A 15,373-nucleotide genomic window follows, 5' to 3' on the forward strand; every position below is an offset into this window, starting at 1 on the left:
GCATTGGTAGACTTTCAGAATGAGGGTCTTTCAGAAGGACATTCTTCATTGGAAAGAACACCAAAAATTGGTGGAGTTTCAGAAGGGGGCTTGAAGATCTTGGATTTATGGTTCTTTGCTACATCAGCAATTGAAATGAGCAGCACTGGTGCAAAGTTTGCAATGTTGGTGAATAGAATTTCTTGAGGATATTTCTCTGATTTCTGCAAATATGCTCTGGACCATGTCATCTCTAATGGAGCAGGAGAAGATGGTCTGGCTTTCCATCGCTGTGAAAGTTTTAGTGACACTGAAGGAGATTATTCTCAGATTCTGGGAGGCCCTGTTCAACAGGGGGCTAGGAGGAAGCTCCCAGAAGCCCTGCAGGATGCAGGGAACTACCTCTATAACCAGTTCGTGTGCGGTGCTTTGTGCTTCCTGATGCTTCTCTTTCAGGATTCGAATGTAATTTCTCACCATGCTGAGGACTTCAGGTGTTCTGCAGAATAACATTATAGGAATGATCTTTTAAACATATTTAAAGAATCACAGAAATATTGAAACACTGTAGCTGGACGATTAACAATTGTATGTCAGATGTGACTCATTGAAATTTAGGATGTATGGCCTTTGGAAATTTAAGGAGCATCCACGCTTGAAACTCTATATCCCTCATTTTGTTAATGACATTCACTGCCCACACCTAAAATGAAAAACACATTTACAGTGCATTTTTTTCTAGAGATATGTGAACATAATGAAAAAAAATAAATCTCCAAATGACTACAAGTCTTGTGAGCTTTCTAGTCTCACCAGTTTCAGAAGAGGTTTGGCTTCCTCTTCATCGAAATCGTCTAATTCAAACTCCCAAAGCCTTCAAAAGAAAACAAAACAGGGGTTTTCTGTCAGCATTTACACTTCTTCACAAACAGACTTTCAGGTGTCACAGTAACTCACTGCTCTGTGAGTGTCTCTTTGCTTTTCTCCACCAAAAGATCTCTCAGATCTTCAGCAGTGATGTTTGATGGGATTTTGTTTTCGTAAAACTAAAAGGAGACATTTAATCACCACCACTCAGGTCCTTAGAAATTACCTGATATTTTATGTCCATTTTGGTTTGTGTGGATCTGGGTCTTACCTGAGCCCTGTAGCCTGGAAGATATCAGCAGATCTTCACAGCCATGTTGTAAATGCATGTGAAAATGCACATACCCTGATGGGCTTGTAGATTCCTCTACTTGCTTTCATTGAAATGTTGTAGTTGTATCACAGTCGGGAACAAAAAATGTCAAATACTCTCCAAAAATTGTGTAATGTAAAATGTAGACCTGAAAATACTCTGAACGCGATGGTTTCTCTTGCACAGATGAGCTGTGTGAGCTGCAGGTTGACAAAAATATTGGTGTAGGGGACTAATGCATGAATTTAAAGCCTGGCAGCATGTGGTCAATGCACAGCTTTGGTCATTTGGAGTAACTGGCCCTTTAAACAGTCCAGATCAAAAGTTCCCAGTAGAGATTTTGACCTTCACCACCATGGAGCTGTGGGTTTTTAAAAAAAATATATCTTACACACTTTACTACACTGTACACTGTAACTACTATACTTCTAATTTCTGAAAAAAATACTATAAAGCTTCTTCTGATGCTTCAAAGTCAATTTGGACATGACAACCATTGACTGAAGTATAAAATTATGCGTTCCGAGGTTCACGTTGGGACCCATGGGGTCAGGAGTAAATTAGATTTAGTCACTGTCTGAACCTTAACTAAAAAATATTCATAATTAACACACTTCCTATTGTGTGATAGGAAGATGCTCCTATTACTCTTTATCTCACTCACTTGCTGATACACACACACACAGACATACACACACAGAAGATGTTTTACAGATATTCTGTTTTTTATTTGAGATTCTTGAGTTTAGGCTTTTAAAATACATCATTCCACTCTTAAAGTGATTTAAAGAATATGAGATTTTAATATTCATTCAGATTTTTTCTGAATCAAAATTTTCTTTGATCATTGTACATGTACATATTAAAGATGTTCAGCTACTTTACAACTTCGAAACTTCGTCTGTGTGAACTTTATCAAATCATAGGTGAATAATTCGATGTATTCCCATTAAATTTACCAAGCTTCCCAAATATTTCAGCAATTACAGGATTTCAGCTAAAAAAAAACCCATGAAACGCTAAATTAATGGTGCCAAAGCCGTACGTTTACAGGCTACAAGTTAAATGATTTCAACTCTCACAGTTGTCGGTATTACATCAGAGCATCTTCAACGAGAGGTAAGGGGGGAATCAACCACACATGTTTAAACTACAACACAGTAGCCTAACAGGCTGCACCAGCCGAGCCTGAATTAGCAGTTATTTTGTGTGTATCTGGTATTATTTAGCCCTGGTGAGTGGGGTCAGGTGCAGGTCATCTGCTGGTCTCTCTGGTTACCAGCTTGTGTCATGTAATAACTAGGAACCTAAGGACAAGGGTGAAAGCATGGTCAGAGGTCATCCTGAGGTCACCGGCTCTCTATGCATCTCATTATTATGCAGACTGAGTGAGAAAAATATTACAGCTATCATTTGAAGCTCTAATCTTACCCATGATGCCTTAACTATCAGTGTGGGTCTCCTGGTGCTCACTTAACATTACTGGGATTTTAAAAGCACTGAAGAGCCACAGAGAGGCTTTATTGTAGAAAATTTCCCCCCCTTTTCCCGCCCCTCATGTTTCAGTGTGTGATAGGAGAATAAAAAAAGTCTGCCTTTGTTCTGATACTTCTATAGCTTATTAGATTAAAATAATTGATACCTACAAAACTTGACAGAAGCACCTGAGGGTGCAGAAAGAAGGGCTGCGAACTGTTTTTGAAGTGCTTCAAAGGAGTGATGCGCCAAAGGTACACGTGAGGTGCCAACTACGTGACACGCTTTGTAAACCCGACAGAGTGACTTGTGGGTGAACCCTCACAGGCCCCGCTTGGCATTACAATTAAGATGTTGTTTTTATTGATTGTTTTTAATTTCTGGAGTTTCCATCATCTAAGAAAAAGCCCCAGAAATAAACAAGAAGAAATTCATCCAAGCAGGTTTGACAAATTTCTTATTGAGTGTCAAACGATTGTCCTGCGACTCAGGTCAGATCTTCGCAGCGCCATTCCGAAGGCCACAAGCGGCACAAAGAGGAACCCGGGAGCAGTAATTGTTCCCACAGGGAGGGCGGCTACTTCATCATCACTGCTGTCAAAACACAGCTGAGAAGAATACCCAGTAATAAGGAGGAGGCACGAGTTATAGCTGTATGTCTGTGCAAAGAGCACCATATGTAAAAATAAAATAAATTCCCCGTGACTCACTCCCCACTCAGAATCATCAGAGATGAAATGTGAGCCTCACTTTAAGAATCACTTTATTGTCAAGTGTTATGCAGGCAAAGCATCTTTTCTGCTTGTAATTTTTTTTTTCCCTTTTTTTGTTTTTTGTTGACATAACACATTTGTACAAACCAGTTTTAAAAATATCAATAAACTGGAGCCTTTGAGGCTGACCTGCCAAAAAACCCATTATCAAATGTCATGGAGACGAACAAACATCTTTAGAAAAAGATTTACAAATGAGATGTCACTACAAAATATCAAAGAAAGAAAAAAAAAGAGAAGTCGTCACACAAAATATTACCAAAAAACATCTAAATTTGTTTGGTATCAACCTTTTTCAGCTTTAAACAATAGTAACTTTATTTTTTTTCTTCCTTTTTTCTCTTTTTCTTTTTTTTTTTTTTTTTTGCTTTCTTCTTCTTTGTTTGTTGATTTTTTTTCTCCAAAAACACGTTATGGCGCAGAGAGAAAAAAAACAGAAGAAGAAATGAACAGCGATGGTCAGACGTAGAAAGAAAAAAAACGAAAAAAAAACCTGAAGCACAGAGAATAAAGAAGAGAGAAGCAGCACTACGGCAAAGAACTGAAACATGCTGTACACAACCTCAGAGTCAACGCACACAAATACAACTCCAGCAAAAAGGCAAATATTACAAATCAAGGATAAATAATAAATTAGCCATACACAGTGGGGGTCCTGTGTGTTAACATACTTAAGGAGGGGTGGGGGAGTTAAAAGAATTTATAAATTTTATCAAATAAAAGCATCTTATTATTATTTTTTTTAATTTAAAATGAATATACGCACTGAACTAACACAGAGAAACACCACCAGAAAACATTTCGTAATATCCACGTAGCTAAACGGCCTGACCGACTCCCACCCAACAGCTCCGTCTTATGTATATACCTGCCTGTGCTTTGGTTTGCCCTCTGCGTCACCCTCTTACAAGTCCGGAGAGCTCCCCTCTGACTCCGTCCGGCTCACTCCGGAGATAACTCTGTACGACAGCTTGTGTTAAGGCAATTGTGGTACATCGGTCATGTAGCGGGGTGGGGGATTTAGAGGTTTAGAGGGGCGGTCACCAGAGCACAGAAAGCAAAAAAAATTTGAAAAGAAAAGAAAAGAAAGCAACGCTGTCACCACAGTTACGCCGACCGTGCCGTGTTGTTTCGTTTGATGTTGTAAAACCTTCAAATGCGTGGCGGCGTGAAGTGTGCAGCCGTGATGTCAAAGCCACCCTGTGGTACCAGGTCATCCGGACTACGGCGCTGCTTCTCGACGCCTCCCTTAATCGAACTGGCTTGTTGTATTAACAAGAGAAAACTTCCCCTGACAATGTAAACATGGTTTCACTAGGATTGTCATTGTTACAGTATTGCTTTCACTACACAAACAAAGTTGTAGAAAGCTAGATTGTTTTTCTCTATAGAAACCCTTTTTTTTCTAATGGCCACTGTGCCTCAATAGGAATGCATTTTATAAATCTTTTTTTATATGTGCTTTTTTTCCTCCCCTACTCTTCTTGTTTTTTTTCTTTTCTTAGAATTATCCCCCTATATTCGTCATCTGATCGCAAAAGAATCAAACACCTGAATCTGATCTGAGGACTTAAACCTGAACTATGAATAAAAACTCAAATTAGGTAGATCCTCTGCAGGACAGCATGGGAGTACACACTCATTCACACAGCTCACATTTACACCCACCCCCTTCCCAATACTGCCCCTGTTCTGTCACTGATCTGCAACAGCTCTGTACCTTGATTGACCCTCAGCACTGCCTGACAGGTGTGAAGCAGGAACACAACTTTTGTGCATAGAGTTCTGTTGTGATTAGGAAAATGTCTCTCAGTGTCGGGTGGTTTCAAATTCAGCAGGTCCCCTGTCTTGTGCTAATCTGCGTACATTCCCTTCCCCGCCACACCTGAAATTATTAATAGATTAAATTTTTATAAATGCCAAACTAATCTTTGATACACTCTAAATTTCTTTCTTTTGTTATTATACGCGTTAGTTTTGTTTTATTTAGACTGTTTATATTTTTCAGGTTTCCCTTCATCGCATGGATCCCTGTCCGTCCCTTTAGAGTCTCTTCGTGAGCGAACCCTTTCAAAATAAGGTCAAATTTGAGATAAAAAACAAAGGAAGAAAAAAAAAAGAGAAAAGTAACCCCTTACAGTCCTTGCAAAGACCTCCAAAAAAACAGGAAGCCAGCCTTCCAGCGAAGGGACGGGAGGCAGGCGCCTACTCAAACTCCTCCTCTTCCTCCTCCTCTTCCTCCAGGTGATTGGAGGTGGTCGGCGTAGCGGGGTCAGAGTCACGTGACAGTGTTGCTACGGCGACAATCTGCGGGGAGGCGACGAGGTCCTCAGGAGTGTCTTCCTCCATGTCATCGGTCGTGATGATTGCCACCGCGGCGCTGCTCTTCTTGTTCTGGTGGGTCTTGATGTGCTTCGAGAGGTGGTCGCTGCGCATGAAGCGCTTGGAGCATTCGGGACACTCAAAGCGCTTTTCTCCTGCAACAGTGTGGAAAACAAAAAAAATCAGACTAATGTTTTAGGGAAGACTTTAAAAGAAAGAAAGTAAAGAAAAATTATGATTCCACCTTCTTAATTATTTTTTCAGCTTTTCTCTGCCCTATAGATTTATTTGGGTGGTGGGAAAAAACAACAACCTTTAAAGATGCCCCTTTGGCTTCTGCTGGACATTTCTCAAGAACTGAGGGTAAAATTAAAACTTTGCAGCTGTAGTTTGCATTCAGCAGTGAATTCAAATTCAATTCAAAATAACCCTGCATGTCTGTGTCTATGCTTTCTCCCACCTGTGTGTGTTCTCCGGTGTCTCTGCAGCTCGTCGCTCCGGGTGAACCTCTTGCCACAGAAGATCCAGTTACAGACAAACGGCCTCTCACCGGTGTGCCAGCGCAGGTGGGCCCGTAGGTGGGATGTCTTTCCATAGACCTTCCCACAGCCCTCCATGTGGCAGATGTGCTGCTTTTTCTTTGTGGGATCCCCGCTGTTCCTACAACACAAACTTGTATTATGAGTGGGGACCAGGAGGTTTGTGTGTGTGTGCTACAGATCAAACTCAAAATACTCCTATAATAAGTACATATTTATATTTGTAATTCCATAATTTTTATATTACAAAGCCTTATGCCCCCCCCCCCCCCCCCCCCCCCATATACTCTGTAACCCTAAAGCTTTAGCATTACCTGAAAGAGACGCATGCAGGAAAACAAATGTTCTCAGGCAAAGTCCCTCCCCTAAACCAAATAGAGCATTTCCTGTAGTGAGAATATGGCTGTCATGCACTCCTCCTGTTGCTGCGTGTTGTATTTAAGAAGCCAATTCTCACGGCATTTTCAGTGCTTCATGTGTGAAAACAGTTTTAGATATAGTTTTGTGCTTTTGTCTCATTTAGTATATGCAGATGCATGAATTGTCGAGTTGGACCCCGCCTTCTCTTTCAGCCGTTTGCCTGCACCCCACCCCCACTTCTCCTCTGCATTTGCAAGCCTCAGAAGTTATCTCATGAGCGCTGGGCCCAACTGCCAACACGTCTATGTATGTTAAGCAGCGTAGCAGACCAAGGTACAAATTTTTTATGAATCAGGAAGTATACTTTATGTCTCATTAGCATATATACATATGTTTTTTTTTAAAAAACCATCATATGGCCATGGTAACCAACATATGAGTATGTAAAAATTTCAGCTTAGGAATCATAATCTTTTACTCAAAAGCCATCAAAATTCAATTGCATGTTTTTTTTAAAGCACTGTTGATGCATGATGTTGAAAATTCTGGATACAATAATTTGGTTTGTAAATTGTGAACATGTAACTAGAGATTTATGGAGAATAACAAAACTGACAAGACTGACACAGTTCAATTTGTTAGTAGTAATCAGTACTGTGAGAAAACTGCTGTGAGGTGATGAAAAAAAAAATCCACTACGGAAAGACTTAAGTCCAAAAACAAAAAACTGCTTCCTTTGAGATTGTATAGTTTGGATTCACTGTATCCTCTGACCATTCAAAGTCCCTTCAAAGACTAGAAATAATCATGAGTATCTTACGCATGCTTTGCATACCTTCCCTCTCCATCCCTGCAGTTTGGACAAGAGCAGGCAACACGTCGAAGCCTCTTGCTGGGCGGTCCCTCCTGGTCTGAAGAACTTTGCACGGAGCTCAGCTGGTCTGGACTCATTGACGAGCCTGATGCAACATTGCCCACAGTGACAGTCACCGGAGACGACTGAACTTTGACCCCATCCTGACCCTGTGGTTGACCTGGAGGATGATTGAAAGTGTGTAAACACATGATCAAAAACAAGGACAGTTTCTATATTACAACAGAGAAAGTTAAAAACAAGAACACCTTTAACTACAGACTGTACATACAATATGGAGCCACCATTATATCTCCCATTGGTTTGAGGTGATCTGCTTTGAAAGTTTAGGCCTAAAGCATATGCTGCATTGTCTGTTCTATTCTAAATTTACTAAATGAGCATATGAAATTCACTCAAGAAGACTTGAAACTAATACTGAGGGCCATTAACTCTTTAGGAAAAGAATTGCTGAGGTATTAAAACAAGTGAGAAGTAGGATCATTTTTGATAGACTTTTCTACAAACTGATACCAAGAGAGTCACCCTCTGCTGGTTACTAGAAAGAATGTGGTTCAATAACTTGGTCTTCACTTTAAAGACAGAGCGGCAACATGCACTTTTTTACAGACTATGTGTCATACACACAGTCTAACTGAGCAGGCAGGAGAGCAGGACATCCTTTAATTCAAGCTTTATAGATTAGTGTGTCATGATATGAGGGATTAGCGCACTGGACTAATATGATATTTTCTCAAGAAATAAACACTCTCTGTCTCCACAACACCATTGCATTTACAGTTTATGAAAGTGAGCAGACTGGTGCTGAATACACATTTAGACAGTTACTCTCATAATGCCCTTACCCTGTAGACCAGTAATAGTGAGAGGTACGCCCTGCACCTGGACCCCAGCTGTGCTCAGTCCTGCAATGCTGACCGTCTGCACACCTGACCCGGGGTTTATCTGGGCTGCACTCAGCGTCAAGGGAGCTCCACTAAGAGAGACCAGCCCCCCACTTCCAACTGCAGTCCCACCAGCCACCGGAGCCAGCGTCAGCTGCTGTGGCACAGCTGTCCCGAGACCACCCTGCAGGGAGACTCCACCGGGTAGCTGCAGCGTTTGCCAGGTGAGCTGCCCAGAGGGTGATAGGGTTGGGGTACGAATAAGGACCTGGGCAGAGTTCGGGAAGGCCTGGATGGGCTGCAGGGTCTGTCCTGGAGCCAGCTGTAGGGTCTGAATGTGCTGAGGTTGCTGTTGGCCCTGTGCCTGACCCTGACTCTGAGCCTGGGGCTGCAGCTGGATCTGCTGCACCAACTGGTGCCCCACTTGGCCCACAATCACCTGCTGAATGGCTCCAGGTGTGTCTGTCTGGTTCTGTAGCCCGTTGGTCTGATTCTGGCTTTGAGAGTCTGCCTCGCTGCTCTGCACTTGGGCGTCAGCTGATACGCCCTCTGATCCAGCTGAAACCACTTGAGCCCCATCAGGCACACTGTCGCCTTCGGCTACTGCTGTTGTTGATCCAGCTGCAGCTGTGGTAGGAGCCGCCCCTGACACAGCTGTTGTCACCAGCTGGTTGCCATTAGCAACAGAGAATGTGCCATCTGCTGATTGGATAAGCTGCACAGCTCCACCCCCTCCAACATTATTGATCACAGGCAAAGCCAGGGTCATGCCACCAAGGTTTATAGGTACTGTGGTCATGACAGGAGTTTGGGAGCCTTGCAGAGTCTGCAGCTGAAGTGGGAATGACTGCGCAGGACGGATCTGCAGTGGAACCGTCTGATTGGCTGTACTCGTCAGGATGGCCTGCTGGTTGGTGGGTTGAATGATAGCTTGGGTCTGGCCCGAACTCGGAGTCTGGATGAGCTGAACCTGCTCGGGAACGGCCCCGATGGAGGCTGTTTGAGGGCTGATGTGGATCTGCTGTCCATCTGCAGTCTGCAAGTGCGGGATGACCTGATACTGGACTCCTGCTCCAGCATTGGGCAGGTTCTGAACCTGGATGATCTGAAATTGCTGCTGCTGATTGGCTGCGACACTGTTGGTCCCACCTACTGCCTTTACCTGCCCAACAGGAAGGGAGCAGTAATTCAGTTATATGGACAAGGATTAAAAATTAATAAAAAACATTTGCACAAACACACCACTCCCCTCACCTTACGTCCACCAGGTGAGCTGTCATTAGCCAAGGTGGTGGCCACGGTCACAGCAACAGGTTGACTGGTGTTCTCCTTGGCCATAGTAGGCGCTGCTGTAATGATCTGCCAGCCGTTCCCTGTGAACTGTGCCGGGACCAGTTCTAGCTGCTGGGGCACTAAGGCCTGACCCCCAGCCGTGTCCACCACTATTTGACCCTGGATCTGTCCCGCCTGCAACTGGATCTGACCAGCCTGGACCTGGATCTGCTGGGCCCCTGCTTGGGCCTGTGCCCCCTCTGCTCCCCCCTGCCCTCCGATCTTACTGCAGGTGGCTGCTAGCAGAGCCAATGGAGAGGGCTGAGAAGAATCCTAGAGGAGACGATGGAGGAAAGTGGATGGAGGAGTAATGGATGGATGGATGGGAGGGGTGAGAAGGGTGATAGGGAAAATAGGAGTGACAGGGGAAGGAAGGATAAGAAGGGAGTCAGGGTTAGAAACATACATTAACAGCTTGTACGCAAACACAAACAAATCAAAAGAGTACATGTGTAAAGATAAAAAAAACTTAAGGCCGGGGATGATAGCAGGTATCATTGCAAACGCTCACGCAATGATTAATTTTAAATGAATAAGAGAAAAAGGAAAAAGAGCAAGGGGTGGGAAATAACATGGTGCAGAAAAAAGAAACACAAAAAGCTGAGTGAAAGCGAGAGAGAGAGCTGTCAGTGGAAGTGGGCGGTATTACAGGAAGCGAGTGGGTGGGCGTGTGAGAACCACATTTCTCTTTTCTCAGAACACTGGAAGAAAATGCCGCCTTCTCTCTCCTCCCTTTTCAAAGGAACTAGGTCGCAGGCAAATTTTTAATGCTCAACACCTCACAACAGTGCACGGGGAAACAGCCTAGATTTTGTAACAACTACAAGAGCAGGAAAATTAACACAGCAGCGATGCTCGTCATGCACATTTAATGACAATAAGATGCGCTCAAGAACAGCTGCCTGGCTCAAAAATAATCTCAAAGATATATATGTATACAACCTGCTGCAGAGAGAAGTGTCACAGTCTCAGGGCCACTTAAGCAAAGCTGCAGGTCTTTCAATAATATCCACGTGCGGAATTAAATCATTCTGACCATAATTCAAACAGACAGTTCAAAAAGTATAGCGGCTGAAGTGTGACAGCCGTGTAAGCCTATTCATGAGGCTCTGGGTTGGCTCACTGTAGGGCTGCACAGAAGCAGGAAGTGGAATTCACCAGAGAAACGCCCCCAGAGGTGTCTGGCTGGCTGGGCTGGGAGGGAGGGAGTACATTTTTGGCCTACAGGCAAGGGAAAAGTAACGAACTATAATAAACTCCTGTCTCCTTGCTTTTACCTGTGATCCAGAACTTTTCCCCCTTTTAGATGCTTTCCCTCCTTCAGTTCCAGATGATTCCTTCTTCGAGTCTGTGAGGAAGAGGAAGAAATGTTAGAATATTTTCTATTATAATATTATCACTTGGGTATTACTGAGTACTACAAAGTCCCGAGCACTGTACGGGGCACTGCATGCTGCAAATAAAATCCAAGCAAAAAAATAGCATATATGGCATCACAGAGGTGATCAATATAGACAGAAGAGAAACCAGTAACCTTATCATCAATATCAAAGGGGCATTGAGCTTCCTATCTGTCAAACGGCTAGAAAGAGGGAAAGAGGGGTGGAGACGGGGAGGGGGAGGGTACCTACCACTCATAACGCATTAATATACCGAGAGGGAGAGGGTGTAGTTCACGGTAGAAGGCCGGCCGGGTACACAGGCGGAGGACGGCCTATATGTTCGGCTCTGAGCCGTGGCGGATCTGCCCGTTTGACGAAACCACCCACCGGCCAGGAAGGGCGGTGCCAAGCGCAGGAACAATCAAACAGCCCCAAATAACGGAAATAACAGAGAGAGCGGTGACCGTCCCCGGTCCGCCGGACACCTCACAGATCCGTCGTATGACTCCTTTACCGGATAGACAGTCCATAAACGAGCAAATTGGCGCTTGTCAGAGTGATATCCACAGAGAAGTTGGCAGTGTGTGACCGTAGAGGCCCACCCACTTCCATTTAAGCATCAGGACAACACCCTCCTCGCAGCTCCTGCCTGTCACCGCTGTTTCTCACGCCGCACGACGCGGGGACGCCTCGTCGCTGTCCGTCGCGCGCCGAAAACAAACCGTCACCTGTGTTGGTATTTTAAGCGTGTTCCCCTTTTTTTCGTGCACAATTGATTTTTTTAAGGGGGGGATACAGGGAGATAGCTGTGGCTTTTGTGGGCGGACGCGCTCCTCCCACATATTCAGATTGGACGACGGGGCTCGGCGTGCGAGGGTCGAGATGGGAGTTGTATTTTGGTGAGGCCTCGCCTTCTCGAACTGGCTAGCGCGAGCGGGACTACAACTCCCGTGATGCTCCGGCTCGTCGGAGCGGCGGTGTCGGTAGTCATGTTGGTGTGAGAGCGAGAGGGAAGGGCGGTGACTTCTGTGTTGTGGGGGGTTGGGCAAACGGGAAAGGAGGTGTGTGCGCGCGCGCCCGTGTGTTTTGTGTGCGCGTGTCAGTTTCAGAATGTCAGTAACGATTAAAAAGATAAGATAATCAGGGAAACAAATGATTTAATTATTTTGAAATCATTTAAAAGGTGAAAATGCAACAGTGTTGCTTCTAAGCTGATGTACTTCTATTTATTTACCTCGTATATTTTCCCCTTGTTGACAACTTTAGATCTTATGTAGTAGAAAATTACATCATTGCATTGCCAGAGGCTTTAGGAAATTCACACTTGTACAAGATTTGTGTGTGTGTGTGTGTGTGTGTTTGGCTGTTGTTATGCAATTGTGAATTGAATATGTTGATTCTGACTGGCTAGTTCAACAAAAATGCTTCTTCAGACAAATTGAACTTTTGGGATATGCATTATAGCTTCATTCTGCCAATCAATAGTATTTTTTACAGTGGGGGAAACAATCATTTGATCCTTTTGAACAATTTGTATTTGAATGTGTAAGTTTGGTCAGTTGCAAAGAAATAAACAGTCTCTAATTTTTATGAAAGTTTTATCATGGAGAGAGACTACTTGGATACTAACCCCGAGTTGCTCTCCAATGCATCGGAGTATGAATGTGTGTGTGAATGTTAGGTAGGAAGCACTTAAAAGCATAGAAAAAAGTGCTTCTGTGACTGAGTCTGAATGTGGCATGTTGTATAAAGCGCTCTGAGTGCTCTAGGAAAGTAGAAAAGTGCTATATGTGACTTAAGCTTGGGTACCTTGATGCCGCTACAAGATTTCAAGTGTGAGCAAACTTACAAATTCAGCAGGGGATCAAATAATTATTTCCCCCAATTTGGTCCCCCAAAAATAGCTGATTCCAACTCCTCTGATGCTAATATGTTCATGTTTACAGAGTTTAGCCTGTTGGTTAGGGCTAACATCCCATGCCATAAACCACAGATGTTTAAAAGAATGCTGAGAATCTTAACAGCTGATGCATTTAAAAAAAAATCATCTACTAATTAAATCACAGTAAATATAGTCATTATTTTTTTGTTCATTAAGTGACTTTGTAGAAGCTGGTTGCTTATATCATCCAGCAACAATACACACTGTTTTCTGTTTAGACTAATAATACATAAACAGTCCATCTGTTTTAGCATTCAGGAACTGTCCACGAAATAAGAATCAGCCTGGCATGATAACTTTATCCCATAAAGTGACACTGTTACTACTGTTCTGTAAATGCATCTGGGGTGGTTTCAGGCCGAGGAACAACAGCTGCACTTAAGTGTCTAAATAGAAACAGAAGTCAAGTCTGTCACTCTAGTGACAAAACCTCTTTCAGACTTCTGAACAGTGTGGTTTTAATGCATCTGAGAAGTAGAGGTTTGTGATGAAGCAGAAGGCCTGTATGAGGGCCTTTAGGCCTGTATGGGTTTCTCCGTGGCTTTAGCCAGTCACAGCCCTGGTTCACTAAGCAGAAAACATCATTAGCAAGAGGCCAACTGAGGATATGGCTCTGGCCCACAGGGGAAATATTTAGGCTTATAGACTGGCAGCCAAGGCAATGCAGTTGTCTCAGTGTCTCACCCCAACATAACATCATAAACACTCAGACAGGATGGTATAGAAGTTCCATATCTAGTATTAATTAAAAACGTGACAACTCATCTCTAATTGACGTGTTAATAAGTTGTTTCCCTGAACATGATACTTTTATGCCTTCATGTGCCTAAATGAGGAAAACGTGCATAGGTAGCCCTAAACCTTTGCATCATCTTAGTATGCACAGACCTCTAAATGTGTAAATAAGTGTCTCACGTGTCTTCACCAGCCTATCTGGTGTGTGCCTGTAAGTTAAACAAACCTGCTCAAACTCTGAAAACTATTGCAATATATGTAACAATCAGAAGTCGTTGTTGAGAAAGAAGAGAAAATTGAAAAAAGAACAAATATACAGTAGGATTAAGCATCGTGCTTGGCTTTTTTGTTGCCATCTTAGTTATAAAATAAGTTTAGCACTGGTTAGGTAGCCTGTTTAGCAGCGTGCATCAATGATCCAATGGGACATTAAAGGGGTTGTTAACTTAGGCTAGCATAAAACAAAATGACTGAAGGAAACAGCTGTTTATTAGCACAGCTGAATTCTCAGCAAAAGGTTGCCAATTGCTTTACGTGTCAGAATGTGTTTAATATATCTCTATATCTATCTTAAATGGTAAAAGATATCATAAGCCTTCAGCTTTGTTCCTCATCGCCCACACACAGCCACTAAGAGGTTACTGCTTCCCTAACTTTGAAACCCTGATGGTATAAACCAACGTATCTGAGACTGTCATTACCATGCTGCAGTCCTAAGGAGGAACTGTTCAGCTGTAATATCAGCTGGTTGGTTTCCTCGTGGCTTTCACACGTTAACGCTGTAAAAAACACAATTTTCACTAGAGCGAGTCTTTCAGCCTTGTCCATGCATGTAGCTTGCATTTGATCAATTTAGTCCCTGTGTGTCCAGCATGGATGTAACAGGTAATCCCATAGATATTCTTAACATGGCCTTTCACATTTGATTATCATAATGCTGAGACATATCTCATGAATGAGACTTTTCACACTTAAAGGCCTAAAGAGATTTTAAGAACTTTGTTCTTGTAGCATGCTCATACACTTTATGCTTATGTGGTTTCGTTTCCCCTTTTTTCAAAGATTTTTATTGTGTTTGTTTGTGTCATTGTATTTGGGGAAACACTGCAGTCTAAACATATTTTCATAATGAAACTATGTTCACAGGAAAACATACCTGGGCTGGCCTAGAAACATACATGCACATGCACTGTAATTACTGCGGAAGCCACGGCCCTTGTTCCCGCCTTCTGGGCCACTCGGCAGGGCGTTGCTAGGCAACGAGGTCTGCTCGGAAGAAGGGGTGTTGTTATATATGTATGTAAGGTGGTGGTGATGGAAGGGGGTGTGGTAGAAAGAAGGCTGTTCTCTGGGATAGATAAATATCCTGCTAACAGAAAAACTAATATCCACTGCAGTAAAACTCTATGATACAATAAGGCTTTAATTTACAGCAGGTTCAATCCTCGTTAAAGTTGTATTTATCATATTTGTCTAAAAGTCATTGAGTTTCCTGCAAAATGTAGCATCCCTTTATGCTCACTAAAAGACAAATAAATAAATAAACAAATAAATAAATAAAATATCAGCTAATAGATAATAAACATTACAGCTAA

General features: G+C 42.9%; 1 protein-coding gene across 1 annotated transcript; it reads right to left on the minus strand.

Moving 5' to 3' along the window:
* Window positions 1-3,380: 3,380 nt before the first annotated feature.
* sp4 (sp4 transcription factor) lies at window positions 3,381-12,094 on the minus strand. Its single transcript, XM_003457280.5, has 7 exons — window positions 11,351-12,094; window positions 10,997-11,067; window positions 9,642-9,992; window positions 8,349-9,549; window positions 7,465-7,663; window positions 6,191-6,390; window positions 3,381-5,885 (listed from the first exon to the last, which is right to left on the minus strand). Exons 1-7 carry the CDS (start codon window positions 11,355-11,357, stop codon window positions 5,614-5,616), a joined length of 2,301 nt encoding a protein of 766 aa, XP_003457328.2. The 5' UTR covers window positions 11,358-12,094; the 3' UTR covers window positions 3,381-5,613.
* Window positions 12,095-15,373: the final 3,279 nt, after the last annotated feature.

The sequence above is a fragment of the Oreochromis niloticus genome, linkage group LG22 (genome assembly GCF_001858045.2).
Source record: "Oreochromis niloticus isolate F11D_XX linkage group LG22, O_niloticus_UMD_NMBU, whole genome shotgun sequence".
Lineage (NCBI taxonomy): Eukaryota > Metazoa > Chordata > Actinopteri > Cichliformes > Cichlidae > Oreochromis > Oreochromis niloticus.

Bases quoted from the DNA above. Each gene is read 5' to 3' on its own strand.
- sp4 (XM_003457280.5), bottom strand. The intron at 6,391-7,464 runs GTATGCAAAGCA...TTTGTGTTGTAG, and splicing joins TGCAGGGATGGAGAGGGAAG to GAACAGCGGGGATCCCACAA. The intron at 5,886-6,190 runs GTGGGAGAAAGC...ACACTGTTGCAG, and splicing joins ACACCGGAGAACACACACAG to GAGAAAAGCGCTTTGAGTGT.